Below are 18094 nucleotides of genomic sequence, written 5' to 3'. Positions count from 1 at the left end.
CCCCAACCCTAAACTCAAGTGTTTCTCATTCCTTCCCTCGTTGGCGAACGTACCCATTGTCACTTTCTAGGGAATGACTTCTCGAATACCGTGTACATGTGCGTGGAATTCGTGGTGGATTGCAGCGAGGGTGATTTGTGTGAGAGTGGATAAGTGGACATGAAGATTCTCCCGAAGAAGGCACGAGGAAAGTAGTTCGTCTGTTTGCCAAATGAAAGCTTCGAGAGCGGAGACTGTTGGGGATAATACGGAAGGCTTGGGTTTGGAAAAGATGATTGTGTGAGTTTTGGGTCTTGTTGCCAGCATCGCCGGTATACTGGGACACCAAGAGGCTTTTTTCGTCCCTGTGCGCGTTATTCCCGTGGGACAAGAGGAAAAAGAATAGATTTGTGGTAAAATTATCTCGTTTGTGGGATTTCGATGTATGGACGTCCTGCTGGAGGAGAAGATTGTGTGTCTTGCTTGCGAATCAGTAGAGGATATGAATGTACTGAAGGAAGGAATGTAGGCAGGCAGAGAAAGCAATTTTGGTCTGTTGATGGGTTGAGTCGGACATTTCATCACTCTGCAGGTTTAGAATGGAATGTTCATCGAAGCTCGGAAGAGTATCGGTCTAGGATTCATAAGAAGGGAGCTTTGTGCGGTTCATAGGCTGCTCAGATGGGAAACTGCTTTGCCTGGAGCTATATGAGCATCCAGGTGATGAGGAGAATGAGAGGAGTCTTGTTTTTGTAGATGGAGGTACATGTCATGGAAGCAAACTAGTCTGTTATCACGACGAGGCCTGCGAAATCCTTCAGGATCCCCGCAGGCACGCAGTGATCCATCCGCTACCGGGGACATTTGCAGCTGTGAAGTGTAGGAATGATGGTTGATGAAAACGTGCTGCATATTCTTATAGAGAATCGTGCGTTACCCCTGTGCTGCTGGTGGCTGCCCGCAGGGTACTCCAGATTGACTTCTCGGTCCTTCTTCTCTTCTAGTCCTGAAGTTTAGCTACGTCAGATGCCTGAAACGTGACGGTGGCGACATCGATTCTGCAATATGGTGGATCACAGGCGTTTTGGTGATGCCGACTTCAGCCTGATTGTGACTCAGAGGCTCGATAGCTGTCTTTTTGGGCGCGAGCAAGGCTGGGACGATCCACGGGGCTTCTACCTGATTCGCCCCAAACCGCCATGGATACGACGACATCACTCTTTGAAACGATGGCTTTTCATTCCTTGGTGATGGAAGCGCTAGGCACCTAGATGTAGTAAGCTCACTCAGAACGCTGCTTTAATAATAAAGAGTTTATGGCCGTGTCATTTTAGGGAACATGTGAAGCAAGGGGGCTGTAGTTGTCAAACCTTAGGATTGGTATCGGTCAGAGAAGGTTCGGGGCAGCATGGTGATATTGGATACTAGGGATGCCTCCAGGAGACGAAACTGTGGATGAGAGTAGAAAAAGAGGCGATTAAACAGCACTCAAAGCGTGACTACTACAGAGGCTCGAAGGCCTATTGTGATAGTGAATAGACAGAGTCGCAGGCCTTGCTCGCAAGGGAATATTCTTGGCAGCTTGTCTCAACTAGAATGAAGCCAGAAGGAAGTAACAGCGCGGAGAAAGCTCACCGTGGTCTTCTCATGTCTGCGGATCGCAGGAGGTTGGTCGCTTTGCGAGCTTCTAGTCTGCTTGCAAGCATTACCTTGGGGATACACTGTGGTGGTTCGCTCGGTTTCGTGTCTTGCGATCGGGCGTAGCAACAACTTATGCCGCGATCGCTCCGAATATATGCGGACGCGCGTACAGATGCTACATAGTCAAGTATTCATACCATCTTGCGGCGATCGCATCGTCAAGGAATTGATAGCTGGCAAGCATGGATTGTCTGTGACCCCTTTTTCGAAAATGTTGTTATTGTCCAGGTTTGTAGTGTAGGTGTGGATCTCAACGGCCGCGTATATGCAAGCTGCACCCTGATATCCGTCTCTTTGCGTCTTTGAACTGCCGGCAGATTTCGCGTGGTGGGTGCATGGATTGACCTTGCATGTGGCTGCTTGCGCTGGAGAATATCTGCGCTCGCTACAGGAGCTTCTCGCGTCATTTTCATTGTACACTGATTTTGGGCGGTCAAGCTCGGATGCCCCTATGTGCTGTCAAGTGGATGGATCGGCGACAGAAATCAGGTAGCGAATGTCACCTTGACTGTTGTGGCTCGAACCGAACAGCACCTTCTGGTTAGAACGCAGCGCCGAACATTCTGTGAGGCCAATGGAAGATATTTGTCGCTGTGAATGACCAGTCGTGGTTAGATTACATGGGAAGGGCGTATTTAGTGTTAGCAGCGCCTTGCCTGTGACTGCTGACTGTTGCCGTATTGACCGCGCGCCAGGTCGTGTGACAGTGTAAGCAATCGTTCACCGCTGGTACAGTCATTACGAAAACTATCGTGTCATCCTGGAGACCATGCGCGAAGCGAACTCGGCCTTGGAGCGAGTGTTTGCAGTCGATCCCTACCAATTCCATGTGGTGAATCACTAAAGATGTCGAAGTCACCCAGGAAAGACAAAGCCTGGCGTGACCGGGGAGAAAGGCATTAAGGGATATGCAGGTCCCCGAGGGTGACAATGCGTCGAAAGATCTTCAACGGAGGCGTGCCGCTGCCCGCATGAACGCTACACCTGAAATGATCGTCGCTGTGATGTCTGTAGGGATTCCTGAGAATATCCATGCACCTCGGGATCGGAGAAGCAAAAGGTGAGGGGAAGAAGCTTGGCTACCGTTAATGCGATACGTGCCTACGGACCTGACTAAACAAGGCATCTACGGAAGGGCCAGTATGCTGATGATATTTGTCGGCTGAAGTGTTGTTCTTGCCCTTGCAAGCGCGATCTCGTCACTGCTGATTTGAGCTGCTTAGGCGCAAGCGAGGTGGGGGATTTCAGATTGACAGACGTCTAAGCCTGACACTACAGATATGAGATGCGATGCGATCTAGATAGAGCCAGCCACAGCTGCCGATGCAGATAAGGGAGAGCGATTAAGGTGCGACGTATCAAGATCCAACAGGTTACTGCATGAAGGGCCAGGCTAGAGGCAGACGCGCCAGACGGATCTGTGACAGCGGGCGCCATGTCTCTCTTTTGGGCAAATAGGGCAATTGCTGTACGCGAGTCCAGCGTGGGATGTATCATGTATCGAGCATATTCCGGAAACAGTTAATGGTACATCGCTCGACACTTCGAAGAATCCTCGTTTGCGACTGTTTCAGCCGGAGTTTGTCGACGGTGAGTGTGGCTTGCTTATAGGGGCAAGCACATATCGGATACGAATCGAGTACGAAGAACACAAAGCAGGGTACGTAGCAGTCACTATGATATAGAAACAGGCAGGCACCACAGCCACCATTGTGGCCTATCCTGTCTTCGCCTAAGATTCTACGAGCATCTCAGAGCTCCAACTTTCTGCTTTCGGACTGGCAATCATATCCTGTTGCCTTAGATGGGCGGGCACAAGGGGCTGGTGTTACTAAAGGACAAAGCCTTAGTAGGCTAGGCTGAAGTCCAAGAACAACTCTATTGGCGATTCGAAAGCTAAAACGCTGACTGGCGCGACTAATATGACAAATAAGAGGCGCCTTCATCTCCGGAGAACAACTGCGCTGTGAGTGGAGAGCAGGGCGACCCTGAGGCCCGCCTGCTGCACACCTCATTGGCGAGCATTTTGAAATTTAGGTGTGAGCAGATCAGCAATCCTGCATGTTTGACATGCCGATGGAGATGTTGAATCCTGGTTGCTGGGTCTTCCAACACCGGATGGCGCCCGTAAAAGCTGCAAGATGCCTTTTTACCCGGCACATCCTGGTCCCATCACATCACATGCGACGCCGAGAGCCTCCCCTTGTCTAAGTTGTCTCGGGCGCAAGCGACTTCTCAGCCAGTCACGGTCAGGCCACTAGAGTTCCAGGGACCCAGGCACGACACTATCCGCGCCCAGTCACGTTGCGTAAATTTCCGATCGGGCTGCAGGCTCATCTTGCAGCGTTAGCGGGCTGTTTATTCTGACGCTCTCAGGGGTCCGCATGCTTTGCTAGCCCTGGTAGTATGGTTCGTTTGCTCCTCTGATCCCTTGTCCAACATGTCCTTCGTTCGCGTGTTCCCGCCCTTTCATCCACGCTCGGTCCTCCAGCCCAGTAGTACTCTAGTAGTAGCTTATACGGGAAGGTTTTTACGAAGGCCTCTTCACCGCCTGGAGCTCTGGCCCCTAGGCGCCCCACCATTTGAGGTGACTGTATTTCCCCCATGTTCTGTGCAGGATCGTGGAGACGGCAAGCGTCGGCGCAGGTTCGTAAACGGTCACGAGCCTCCCATCCAGATCCAGGCAAAACCCATCCTCAGCAATAATGGGTCGCACAGGCTCGATAGGGTCTTTCATTCGTGGGCCGGCGCTTGCCACTAGCTTTTTGCCGACATCAAGCGAGGGGAATATTGTTCCAGGTGATCTTCCTAAATCCCACGCCTCCAACGGGATTTGTCTGATCTGATATACGCTTCAATCAGAGCGGGAATGCGAGGAGGATGAGGGTGAAAGTCAGCGTGTCTAACAATGACATGATCATGATGATGACTCGACCGCACTATCGGGGCGTGAGGGCTGCCAGTGTGGTAGACTTATGCACAGCATTCCGTCGGCCGAAAGGATGGCAGATTGGCACCAGATGGTGAATGTCAGCTGTCAACGTCAACGCTAGTGGGGTTAGTGGCCTTAGTCAATCTGGCCACTTCAGTCTAGCCCTAAACATTCCTCTTTAAGCCTTTGGTGATGGAGCCATCTCGAGCTATCGCGAGCCAGTGAGCACGCTTAACAAGTCAACACGCTTGTTCACACCGATGATCCCCCAACACTAAACCTTCTTCTTCCATTCGCCTCATCCAGTCACTAGTCATCTGGCGCCAAAACTATTGGCAACTTCCCAACCAAGAGGTAAGCCCGGTCAAAAAAGGACCGCTGCTGCTGCTGCTGCTGCTGCTGCTGTGAACACTACCCAAACCCCATCGATCGTGTTCTTTGCGCCACAAGATCAACGCCCCAGCATTCTGTTGTCCTACCATCTCTCATCATTATCATCATCATCCTCTCCTCCACCCATTATTCATCCTGACATTCGTCTGGCAATACTCGGCACTTCTGTTGAGGCCAGTGTGTCCTGGCACCATTCGCTCTCCCTAGCGTACCAGACTTACCCTGTCAATCAAGAAACTCTCCAGAAGTGCCTCTGAAGTGTGAAAAAAAACACGCCGCTCTTGCCGGCTACACTTTGACACTCGTCCGTCACGAGCACTAAACTGACACGCTGTCTTCCTTTCTTAATAATAAAAGCTCCGTTCCTCTTCTCTCAACCTGTCAAGGTTACCTTAGTCTCTCCTACTAGTGGTTGGTGCATCATTGCTGTTGATGAGACCTCAAATTGATCTGTCGTGCAGTATTGACGGAAGGCTTGTGATTGTCGCTCTTACAGTTCTCACATTTACGCTTTCCAGCTCCACAATACTTCGACCAACACAGAACGCCTTGTGGAGTGGATTACACTTCAGGCTTAAGCCCCATTATCTGGTCGACTTCGGCCTGTTCTTTTTATTTCACATCATTTAATCTATAAAGGCCGAAGTCATCCACACTGCTGTCGTTACCTCGAAGAACCTGAAACCCGAGTTTGTACGGCGGAGGAAAGCATTACCACAGGACCCCGAGGAGGGGCTCCTATGACATCTCTATTCCAAATACCACAAATCTTTGGCGTCGAGTGGTCTCAAGCACTCCATCATCAGGTCAGTTCCACGCATTTCTCAATCCTTCAGCCTCGCAGCCTTGGGTCTCCGTAAATTGTCAGCCTGAGACACCAAGCCTCAACGGAGGTTGGCGAGGATGCAGACTTATGCTCTTATGCTCGAAAATGTCTAATACTATTGCAGCTCGTCAAATTGTCAGAGACTTAGACAATCCTATTCGCTCCCGAGTGCATCAGCATGCCTTCTTCATCGAATTATAACAACCCGGGCGACGCATCTTTTCATCATGATCGAGAAGCACGCTCAAGTACTACCTTACCTCCAATCTCTGCCGTAAGTCTCTCTACGTATCCTACGTTCACTCGATTGACTTGACCGATAAGCTCCTTTCATCAACGCACAACTTTGACAAAGACGAACCAAGGTCTCAGCGTGAGCGAGACTATTCACGTGCCTACCCAACCCCACCACGACGGGGCCCTCTAGACAGTCGAGACATGGATAATTATCAGCGTGACCCCCGTTCTTTCTCTTCAACGCCAGATCAAGCTCGCGGATTGAATGGAAGACAGTCACTCCCCATGCACTCTGGACCACCACAGACGCTTCAGTCGTATCCTTCAGGGATCCCGCCACCTACTCATCCAGCTGCTCCTCATGCAGCTTACCCAAGCCAACCAGTAGGTGCTCCATACGACGCTCAATCGAGGGGCCCTGGAGCGCCATCGCTCCCCCATCAACACATCCCTATGGTCCCACCAGCCCCACGAGGAATGGGTTTGGTGATGGTCGAGGGATGCCTACCAATCCAGGGTATGCCGCGCAGTATCAGCCAAGCCCGCAGTATGCGCAAACCTCTTCTCCAAGCAACGGATATCCATCGCCGTACGCCGAGTCCTCGCCAGGCGCGTATGGCCAAGACCGTCACAACAGCGTTCCCTACGATCCCATGGACGAGCGGCCAGCGAGACGTCGGAGAGGAAACCTGCCAAAGTGGGCTACGGACTTTCTGAAGCAGTGGTTCTTCGAACACATCGCTCACCCGTATCCGACCGAACAGGAGAAGCAAGAGCTCTGTAAAAGGACCGGCTTGGGCATGACTCAATTGAGTAACTGGTTCATCAACGCAAGGCGCCGACAACATCCGGTGTTGCAATCTCAGGTCGCTGCAGAGAACATGATTCGACAGGGTTCTAACCACACAGGTAACGGTGAGGACCGCGAGGGTCTAGATGGAAGACCTCGCTGATTCATCGATGCACAAATTTTGAATCGGCTTGAGGAATCATCGCTACGGATAATTCACCACAAGGCCAAGCAATTTACTTAGAGCGCCAACACCCAATTGCTTGCTGCTCTTTTTAGACAGCGGAGCCGGCGCAGGCGCACACCGCCGAAGATCTGCCGCTTCACCAAACATTGCTCTTATTGCTTGCAGGCTTGTATTACTCACTTGCAGAACACACCAGCCGGTGAGAATGGACGGCTGGGTTTGGCTTTGGCTTCAAAGCCCGACGAAATGGGGAGCTCGCATGCTCACACAGATACTTTGCAACATTCTTGATTGCTTTAGGAGTTTGCATCATTACTGGACGCTTCAGACCATACAGTCTGCTAATGTACTACGGAGCAGGAAAGGGTTGTATGATTAGCTCAGGTGGAGAGGACAGGTGGCATACTTGTTCACGGCCTACGGTTGCGATAACGACGAAGAGAAGTACTTGGTCTCACGACCTCTGGGTCACACTATGTTATGGGTGCGGTGGCGTAAGCAACCACGGGTTGGTAGAGCCAATCTGTTCTTAGCAGAAGCGTTATTATTCGGACTCTGTTCTTTTTGTGTGATACTTTGCCTTTGGCCTCAAGGGTTTGCAGAATTCGCTGCATGGCTGTGCCATAATCAAATGACTACCTTGCTCTCTAGCCAGAACTAAGACCACTCCATACACTGGTTTCCGCCTGAAACTCCGAGGCATTATTATCATTATTATTATGATGAGCATGTTGAACTGACGCGGCGTATTGTAATGTCTATAGTGTCGGAAGGGTCCGAATTGTGTGCGAGAGATACCTTCCAAGACGTCCGTGCTTCAGCAAGCTAAATGCAAGCCTACCGCGGGTCCCACGCCGTCGGTTTTCGGGCGATGATTCATGAATCATTTCATTCTCAGCCCTCTGATGTTCCGTCATTTTCTCTGTACGTCACCATGTCCAACAAGATCAAACATAGGGAAGATGTCTGGACATCTATGTAAAGTGACATTGTCATGTGTATGCTCTACGCTCCCGCCCTTGACAGTAGGGTAGCCCCTCGCCCCAGACTTTGCAGATCTCGCTGACACCCATCACTCATCCAACGACTGCCGCATCCCGAACCTCCTCGCTCCAACTTTCCTTCAACACTCAACCTTCTCCCCCCTGACCTTATTATTTCACTTCCCCCGCAAAGGAATGACGAGACGGAAAGAGCCATAAAAAAGTGTCAATGGTGTTGGCCCCTAGATCGCCATAGGCTACCACCCGGCCAAAGGGACGCCGCGCCTGCGCTGTTGACAACGGTCCAGGCCTTGCAAAAGCAAATAGTATACAAATATGGGGGCTTCCCAGCCTTTGAACCTCCCAAGGCTTTCAGGGTCCATGAGGGACTTGTTCGGAATGCTCTAATGCGGGGCTAGGAAAGTCTCGAATTTAGTCTGCTAAGGTAGCACCAACAAAAGCCCGTCCGTTCTAGCGACCAATCTTAAAAAACCACCCAAATTAGCGAGTTTTAGTGCGAGGAAAAAGCCTGTGGAAGGATGGAAAAGTTGGAAAGGACGACAAATGCCTTGGATCGTACCGCTAATGCAGGTCCGAGGGGAAGGGAGAAGGCAAAGAAGGGAATCATCAATCATGGGACAAGGATTTGACGCATTTTCCTGAACAGGAGAAGCGCGATCGAGATATCGGCATCGGTCTCCGCGTGGCTGCCACATGGGGGGAAGAGGGGGATGCGAGATGCGAGATGCGAGATGAGGGCCACAAAGGTGGCACCAAGCTTCGATCGTGGTATCGTACCACTACTGTGTGACGACGACTTCGCTTTCAATCACTTCTCTGGAGTTACATCTTCCTATAAATGGGTCTCAAGAGTTTATCGCGTATGTTCAAAAGGTAGGTTCTCACACTCGCTGGTCCCAAGTCTTGCAAAGACAGCAGGCTTGATCGCTCTCGAGCACTTGCGACAAGTCCAGAGGTGGGAATTTGATCTCGAACGCTTTATATTCAATCACCTCGCATGGCTGCCTGCTTTCTATCTCACGAACCCTCATTCCCGGAACAAGAAGCACGTTTTCCGTGCATGTCATCTCTGTCTTGAAAATATAAACCGAGGCGCAAGTCACGACAAGTCCTACACCAAGCTCCATCAATTGTACCAAGAAAGCGCATGTGGCCAATGTCCACCCATTCAATCAATCAATCAATCAATCCGCGAGCTTCAATTCCCCAAGTCTTCGCCTCCAGACCTTCCCCACGGTACTCCAAATCGGCACTTCCTATGCCATCTTGTTGACTCCCCTACTTTACATTTCTCCCCAGCCAGCCTGTTCCCATTTCATCCAGTCACCAAACCCAATGAACCATTCACACTCGTTACCACCAAAACCTTAGCTCCCATGAACCAGCACGGTACGAAAATCTCTGCGCGGCAATCCATTCGGCCCGACACATACCCAGTTTCGCCACCATCACAAGTACCGCAAGCGGTTGCGAAGTCGGAGGGCAAGTAAGTGATGTGAACCAATGACTTCTTCAAACCGTCAATCTCTTCAGCTCAAATGAATCAGTACAGCACAGACCTATCGCAATGACTACTGCGAGGCTCTAAAGCGCAACTGCCGAACGAACGCAGCCGATCTGACAACATCTTGAAGTTCCATCGAATCGTGTCGCTTCAGGCAGAGTTCTCTGGCATGCAGAAATAACCCGACCTCAGTTCTGGGGGAATAGATTTCGATATCGGTGACCTTTCGACGTGGGTTTTGCCACAACCGTGTTGAAACCGTGTGGTATTTGTTATGCACGACACATGGTCTACCGGGATTGAACACCGGGGTATCCTGCCCACCAACGTCTCTTGTCTGTGAACTCTGCCCCGCCCCCTGAACCCGCTCAAAGTCATGATCGGTCCCCGTGTTCATTTATTCCCATCTTTGTCCGTCTCGCGTCGTCTGTTGCTGATTCACCACCACTATCGACCTTGTGCGCTCAATTTTACCCGTACCGTCGCCCATTGACCGTGCGTTGGTGACAAGAGCAATTTGCTCCAAGGGGAGGAGAAGGGCTGCGATGGGAGCTGCGGTAGCTAGCTGTGCAAGATCAATTGTGCGAGAAAGATTAGCGGAGGGAGGTGGGGGGGGAGAGAAGATCTCTACCTTACCTTACATATAGGAGTAGGGACGCAAGAGAGAAGAAGGGCGTAGCTGCAGCACCCTGGGAATGTGGTGATGCTATGGTAAGAGGGAGGGTAAAGCAGGTGCACATAATGAATGTGATATCAATGCGCAAATATGCTTGCTCGCTCAACAGTCACCTATCTACATCTGCGGACATAAAGGTGCGTGAAGAAGAAAACGGGGGTATAGCCAACCCAGCCCATGCTCCAAACTAACGCCTTGAGCATCATCATTATTATCAGTACGACTAACGAGATCCGGAAGCCGGTGAGTCAGCACTCCGCCTTCACGCTCCCACGCACTCCCCCACCTGCTTTCCCACTGACGCCCTTCCTCATAGTTCCCCTCCCACCGCCACCGCCCTGACCATGCTGCCGCACCATCTTCCCCCCCACCCCCAACCCCACCCCCACCCCCAGCCCCTTCAACAGCAGCGCCATCCACTTTCAAGCCCTCCATCCCCTTCACCGGCACCTCCTCCCCCCTCTCCGGCTCTGGCGACGGTGACGCCATAGCCGCCAAACTAGTCGAGCTCGTATTCGTCGAACTAGGCTGCACGAGCTCGAAATCGGAGGTGTTGTCGACATCGGTGCTGGGACATGTCGACTCGGTGGACTCGTTGGTGAATTGCTGGCCGATACCCTGCCGTACGTTTACGTCCAGGGAACTAGTACGGGGAAGGGAGAGGGGCAGGGGGGAGGTCGGGAGCGGACGATGTCGGGGGAGGAGGCGGCGCTGTTGGTGGTGCGGACGGGCCGGAGGTCTACTGCTTCGTCGTCGTAGTTGGATTCTTCGTTTTCCGTCGTTGGTGGTGGTGGTGGATTTGTGGGTTTGGACGCGACGCGGGCTGAGGTGTTGGTTCTGATGGGTGGGGGAATGGCGTCAGGAGCGATGAGTTGCATGGTGTAGGATTGTTGCGAGCGTGATTCTGGGCTGGGAAGAGCGACGGGCTTGCCGAGCGTGCGCTCCATATCGTGGAACATGACTTCCATTGGGGCGAGGATGCCGTAGGCGCCGCGCTCGTTCCAGGCTGTGACGTGGCCGCAGAGGGCACCGCTGGCGTTGTCGACGATCCAGGCGCCTGAATCTCCACCGACTGTTCTCATTGTCAGCATATGCTATGGCTAATGTGAGAATTGGGTGATGCGGATGCTCACCTCCAAATTTACCGCGGAATCGCCAGACGGTAGAAGAGAAGACGCGGCCCGGCATCTTTTGTTCTACCATCTCTGGCAGTATTGTTCCGCTTGCTAGACCGCTGGTTGCGCCGATGGCGTGTACTTCACGGTTGCCAAGGGTGTCGGCCGCAAGAAGTTGGCAGGGAGAAGTTCCGTTAGCTAGCTCGCTAGTATCGAATTTGCAGTATCTGTCCCCTCCGTTGACTTGATTTACTGCGTGAAGACGTCCATCGCACACCTTGAAGAGTGCCCAATCAACTTCATGAGCAACTTTCTTCTCACCATGGCGAATTTGCTTCCGTCCCGAGGAGGCGTGAATGTATCCTAGGCCGTGTGATTGGAGATGCTCATCACTCTTGTCTTCCTCACTAGGAAAGAATGACGGGTCTACATCGTCGAGTGCTGGTTGTGTGACTACCTTATCTCGGCCTTCTCCCGGGTTTGTACCTAGAGTATCTCCCATCGTGAAGAGCTCATCGTCTTCGTCACCAAAGTCTTGATCTAAGATGCTTGGGTCGAAGTCATCGTCTTGGGGGTAGACAGTGCGCTCCCATTTCATATTCGATACACTGGAGGAGGTTGACTGGGTCTCCTCTGGTAAACTACCAGGCATATTATGGGTAGGGTCGGGGGGTGTTCTGGGTCTAGGACGTAATTTAGGCCTTGATCGACGTCTGTGTCCTCCAGCATGTGATGTACACTCATACCAAATGGCTCTCCGTCAGCTAGAATAATTCCTCCAAATGTAGCTCGCTCAAGATGTTGCTCATCAACAAAAGCGCTGATGGAGGCTCCACACGAGGGTTTCCGGTGGTACTTGCCGGGGTTGAAAGGTTCAGTCAGGTCATTCTCTTGCAAGGCCCTTGTAAGGTTGAGTCTCTTCGGTCGGCGTGCCTTCTTTTTGCTGGCTTTGGAATAGCATGTCTGTCCAACGGAAACCTTGATGTCAAAATATTTCCGCTCTTTGTTGACGTATTCAAGGATCTTCCACGCCCTAGTAACGCTTAGACAGGAGATGTAGATAGTAGGCTTCGCGGTTTGCGGGCTATCACCAGCCATGAAAGTCATTATGGTATAGCCCTCCCATCGATCAATAGCTCGAGCAAGCATTTTGTTCAACTTAGGAAGCATCACATTTCTGTAGTACGTACTAACATGGGATGGCATCTCGTACGACCAGACTAAGACGTCGTATGTTAGACCAGAATCAAGAGGCGAATCAGCCTCAAGGCGCTCTTCGGGCTGTTTGACTGGAGCCGCCGTAGATGTAGAACTTGCTTGTTCGACAGACGTCTCCACAGGGCCATTTTTGCCGACCATAGAAGGATACGGGTGTACAATTGGATCCGAAGACTCATCAATCCTACAGCACGTCTCCAAAGGTTTCAGCGCCTTCCAGTAAAAATCTTCTTGCCGCTTAGCTCGCTCAGAATTTTGTGAGAGCCGCTGAGGTGTTGTCGAAGGCTCCATGTCTGCAGCATGTAAACAATATTCGACAATCTTCATATACATTGTGCCACATTTTCCAGCCAACTTGTGGGCATAAGTGGATTGCAGCTTGGTCCTAAACTTTGGCATCGTGTACTTGGATTTGAAAAGCTTGTGAAGAGGCAGCCATAAACCAATCTCAAGAAGGACGAGTCCAAGACTATATACATCGAATGCTGGCTTGAAGGATGATCTCTTTCCAAGCACGGAAGCTGGATGTCGATACAATCTTGGAACGTGCATATCATCGGCGGGAGTTGCGGCGTCTTCGTCACACTGATCCCAAGATACTAAATATGGTTTGCGGATGACACCTTCCTTCCAGGGCTTACTGTCTGCACTGGTTTCAGAGTTCTGGATGAATATAACATTGTTGCTGTTGATTTGTCTATGGGTGATGCCTTTCGCATGTGTATGAAGGAGATTCGTTACAAGATTAAGAGCAAGTCGATAACGATCCTCTAAGCTTGGAGTGTTCTCGCTGTCGGTACTTCCACTGTGTTGGAGGAAAGACAGCAGAGTCCAGGTCTTCGCAGCATGAGGACGGAAGCTGGAATAGGGGCTTGGTCGAGGGATTTCATAAATGAAGCCAAAACCAGATCGAGATTCATCAATGAACCAACCGAGAATCCGTAAACATCCAGTGTATTCGTTGTCTGTATCCTTTTCTGGGGCTTGTAGAGCCAGTATTAGACTTTCGTAGCGCTTCAACGATGGGATCTCATTTTCCCACGTTGCAGTATGATCATAATTGAAGCCAAAATCGACTAAGACGGGCGTTTCTGAAAAATTCTTTGCAGTCGGCTTCGAGCTCGGTGCTGGTCTCAGCATGCCAAACTTCCTGTTGTCGGGGCTTGCTGTGACTGCATCATAGTCAGGTGGCATCGCGTCCACCTCTGTCCCTGGATTGGGAAAGCGTAGCTGCCGCGGATCAATCCGCATCGATGTCACCATCTTCGAGACACCCGATAACGGGAAATCGCTCGTCGCTGGCGAGTATGGCACCGGAGTACTGCTCCTTGAGTTGGCTTTACTGGTCTCTGCGCTTCGCTTCGATAGCTTCCTTTTTCTTCTGACCTGTGAAAAAGTCATCCCGAATAGCTTGCGTAGACCTCGAAAGATCACAAAGGGTGTCAATGGACGTCGTTATATCTTTGACCAGATCCTCCAATCGGGCAAGGTCTTCGCTTGTCCACTGTCGATTCGGTTGAGAGATGAAGCCACCTTTCTGGTCAGGGAGGCTTCCAGGTGGTCGAAAGCTTGGCTGAATCTTTTCAGCATCATCGAGAAGTTCCTTGATGGATGTCATGATGCTAGCGACTAGATCGCTTATGCCTGCCCGATCCAGCGAATCGTCGATATCGCCCTGCTGGGCGTTGTTCTCAGCCCATTCGATTCCCCATGCATTCAGTCTATCCTTCTGAATACGCAGCTTGAGATGTAATGAGGAGACTTGCGGGTTAGTGACTTGTATTTGGACTATTTGTTCGTAAAATTTCTTGGTGTCTGTGTAGATCTGCGTAATGCGCCTCGGCAGGAGCGCATTTCTGAGGACCTCCATCGTGAAATTGTTGCTCCAGGTATGAACGAATTTCAGAGATTGAGAGAGCACATCAAAGATGCAAGGCTGTGAAGATTGAGATGTAGGAAGCTATTGTCGGAGCCTGAACGCAGCATTTCATGGGAATTTGCTGTTGCCTACCAGACCCGCAAAAGAGGCAGCAGGAATTGTACCAGTGGCAAATGCGGTCCAGACTCAACACAATGCTTACGTATATTGACCCACTACAGTCACACGATTAGCAAGGAACAAGACAACCAGCTTGGTCCTCCAATTTTTTCACACCGCAAAGAATTGCAGACCCCTCGGACGTCAATCGCAAAGTCGAGTCGCGAACCGCTGCCCTTCGTGCGTATGGGGAGAAATCGGCTGCCGTAAAGCTAGCCCTTACTTTGACTAGCGTAAATGGAGCAATATCTTACGGGTCAAGCCAGCATCCAAGCTGTAATGCCTTAAGGTTCTGTTTTCACGATGAAACGAAAGCTGGATGAAAAGGGTGTTCCATCGCCCGTGAAGGGCGACATTGAAGCGTCCAGGAATGCCGGATTTGAGTCTCTTGGTCTGGACACTCGCCTACTGCAAGCAATTGCCAAAGAAGATTTTGTGGGCCCCACTGAAGTTCAGGCAAAAGCAATACCTCTAGCACTTTCTGGCAAAGACATTTTAGCTCGGTCCAAGACTGGTTCCGGTAAAACAGCTGCTTACGCGTTGCCCGTATTGCAGTCAATTCTGCGAAAAAAAGGTGGAGACAAAAACAAGAAAAGTGTTTCTGCTCTCATCTTGGTGCCCACAAAAGAGCTTGCGCAACAAATTACGAAGGCTGTCACAAGTCTTGCCGCATTCTGTGCCCAGGATGTTCGGACTATCAATTCTACCCAGAATGTGCCTGAGGCTGTTCAGAGAACACAGCTTGCAGAACTGCCGGACATCGTGGTGACGACGCCCTCACGCGCTGCAAACCATCTGAACGATGGTGCCCTCACCGTTGAAAGTCTTACACACTTGGTGGTAGACGAGGCCGATCTTGTACTCTCGTATGGATATGAGGAAGATTTCAACGTGATTGCAAAGGCAATACCGAAAGGTGTGCAAACAACGTTAATGAGTGCGACCCTCACGACTGAGGTAGATACACTCAAAGGATTGTTCTGTCGAGATCCTATTGTATTGGACCTGAAAGAGAAGGAGAGTGATGCCGGAGGAGTTTCCCAATACGTCGTTAGATGCTCCGAAGACGAGAAATTCCTCTTCGCTTACGTCGTCTTCAAGCTCAAGTTGATAAAAGGAAAATGTATCATATTTGTTGCAGATATCGATCGATGTTATCGGTTGAAACTATTCTTCGAACAATTTGGCATCAAGAGCTGTATACTCAATTCAGAGCTACCCGTGAATACAAGAATACATATTGTTGAAGAGTTCAACAAGGACGTCTACGATATCATCATAGCCTCAGATGAACACGAAGCTTTGGGACAAAAGACAGTGAGTCGAAAGGACGACAACGACGGACTTGATCGTAATGGCGAATCGGCGACGAATGGCAATGCGGAGGAAGGGGAAGATGACGAGACATCAACGAAGAGGAGAAAACGCCAGAAAGGGTCAAAGAAAGCCAAGGAGTACGGTATCTCGCGCGGCATCGACTTCCGCAATGTAGCCTGCGTCCTAAACTTCGATCTACCGCTATCCTCAAATTCCTACACGCACCGTATCGGCCGCACAGCCCGCGCTGGAAAAAGCGGCATGGCATTGAGCTTTGCCATACCAGAAGACCAATATCGAAAAACAAAGACCCTCTTCGTGCCCTCTACCAGACTTGACGAAAAGGTCCTGGCTTCAATCACCGAGGACCAGAAAACGAAAGGCAAAGAAGTGAAACCCTACAATTTCGATATGAAACAGGTCAATGTCTTCAAATATCGAATGAACGACGCCCTTCGCGCGGTCAGCAGCGTGGCCATTAGGGAGGCAAGAACGAGAGAATTGAAGCAAGAGCTCCTGAAGTCGGAGAAGCTGAAACGGCATTTCGAGGAGAATCCGCAGGATCTGAAAAACTTGAAGCATGATAGCGATCTACGCCCAGCAAGGGTACAGCAACATTTGAAGCATATCCCAGACTATCTCATGCCGAGCGGTGGAGCGCAGGCGATGGTCAAGGATGTAGGCTACGTAGGGTTGAGGAAGGACGGGCCCGAGAACCGGATTAGGAGGATACGAGCTATGAAAAGAGGTAGAGGCGGAAAAAACAAGCAAAGTGGAAAGGGAAGAAATCCATTGAAGACCTTCCGTGTTGGGGGCAAGAAATGATATCCCCTTCATCAAGAGCAAATTAAAACATATCTAAGTCTTCCCTCCTTCATACCCTTGTCCTCAAAACTTCCAACCACAACCTCACTCTCTCCTCTTCTCCACCCCCGCAAAAGGTCTCCTTCACGCCCGCTCCATGCGTCGCCCCCAAGCCCAGCGCCTTCTCCACACCCATATCCCGCCAAAAGCCCCGAACAACTTCCCACCCCGTCTCCACCCCACCCTCTCCCCCTCGAACAGCTCAACCTCACAAATTGTACCCCTCCCCCTCTCTTTATCCCCCTCGCCACCCCGCGACCCCAGCACCTTCAACTCTCCCACACTAACCCTCCAGCCCGCTGCCCCCTCCTTCCCAATCAAAAACGTCTGCCCACCCATCACACCAACACCAGGCCTCTGACCCCAAAGCACGCCCATCTTCGTGCCCATCAATGTGAGGAAATCCTCCGTTGGCGCTCCAGGCGCGAGTCTCATACTCGTCTCCCCCCACCAGTTCCCTTACCCTCTTGCCCCGCAGCAACGCCATTGACACCACCGTTTTGGCCTTGAGGTGGGACAGTGATAGCGACGGTAGTCTCTGGAGATAGGTGTGGGAGGTGGAGGATCTGCATGAGTCGGGCATCGCTGGGGTTGGTGGAGCGGAAGAGACGGTGAGTGAGGGTCCAGTTTGAGGTGGGGGTTAGAGCGTAGGATTTTGAGAGGGTGGAGAGGAGGGCGGGGAGGTAGGAGGCGAGAGGAGAGGAGGGGGGCGGTGGGGGGAGGAGGAATATGCTGAGATTGGGACGTTAGTCGTGGGTGGAGGTATGGGAGAGGGGGAGGGTTTACCCTGTTATTGGCATCTTGAGGGGTTCGTTAGGGCTTGAGGATTTGAGAGACGCGACGATGCATTTTTGGGGCTTTGGAAAAGGTAGACAAAGGTAGATATGAGGTGTGGAAGGGCATAACCCCTTGCAGTTGACGGTGGTAAGGGCGGGAGAATGGTAAAACGCTGCCACCCACCGTTTGGCTCCGAAACAATGAGGATTGCACATTCGATGCCCGGTTATCAAGATATCGCCCGATTAGGCATAGATAAATTGTTTCAGCCTTGTTTCCCCGGGTTTGCTTTTCATTTGCTTTGCTCAATAAAGGAGACCTTGCTGTATCACTCTCTTGATGATGAACAGTTTTGCAATCTTTCAAGGCAGGATCTTCGAGATTGTATGACAATTTCAGACCGCCGAACAGCTTCAGAGATGAATACTCGAACACAGCCCGTTTCGCGCATTTGACGTGTTAGTAGGGTGCAAGTCTCTCACAGCTTTATCGACCTATAGAAGTTACTTATTGCCTACTTTCAAGATCGTCATGTA

General features: G+C 51.1%; 4 protein-coding genes across 4 annotated transcripts; 2 read left to right on the top strand and 2 right to left on the bottom strand.

The window, feature by feature from the left end:
* Positions 1-6269: 6269 nt before the first annotated feature.
* KY384_003003 (uncharacterized protein) lies at positions 6270-7021 on the top strand (the record flags this gene model as incomplete). Its single annotated transcript, XM_044811524.1, has 2 exons — positions 6270-6385; positions 6457-7021. The coding sequence occupies 2 exons, from the start codon at positions 6270-6272 to the stop codon at positions 7019-7021; spliced, it is 681 nt and encodes a 226-aa protein (XP_044670657.1).
* Positions 7022-10858: 3837 nt separating this feature from the next.
* Positions 10859-13825, bottom strand: KY384_003002 (uncharacterized protein; the record flags this gene model as incomplete). Its single annotated transcript, XM_044811523.1, has 3 exons — positions 10859-11301; positions 11363-11975; positions 12035-13825. 3 exons carry the CDS (start codon positions 13823-13825, stop codon positions 10859-10861), a joined length of 2847 nt encoding a protein of 948 aa, XP_044670656.1.
* Positions 13826-13901: 76 nt separating this feature from the next.
* KY384_003001 (uncharacterized protein) lies at positions 13902-14432 on the bottom strand (the record flags this gene model as incomplete). Its single annotated transcript, XM_044811522.1, has 1 exon — positions 13902-14432. The coding sequence occupies one exon, from the start codon at positions 14430-14432 to the stop codon at positions 13902-13904; it is 531 nt and encodes a 176-aa protein (XP_044670655.1).
* A 471-nt stretch (positions 14433-14903) lies between these two features.
* DBP9 (ATP-dependent DNA/RNA helicase) lies at positions 14904-16742 on the top strand (the record flags this gene model as incomplete). The annotated part of the gene is made up of 1 exon (XM_044811521.1): positions 14904-16742. One exon carries the CDS (start codon positions 14904-14906, stop codon positions 16740-16742), a length of 1839 nt encoding a protein of 612 aa, XP_044670654.1.
* Between the last annotated feature and the right edge of the window lie 1352 nt (positions 16743-18094).

The sequence above is a fragment of the Bacidia gigantensis genome (assembly GCF_019456465.1).
Source record: "Bacidia gigantensis strain McMullin 20006 chromosome Unknown contig_180, whole genome shotgun sequence".
Taxonomy (NCBI): Eukaryota; Fungi; Ascomycota; class Lecanoromycetes; order Lecanorales; family Ramalinaceae; genus Bacidia; species Bacidia gigantensis.
This window is presented reverse-complemented; position numbering and strand designations above follow the sequence as displayed.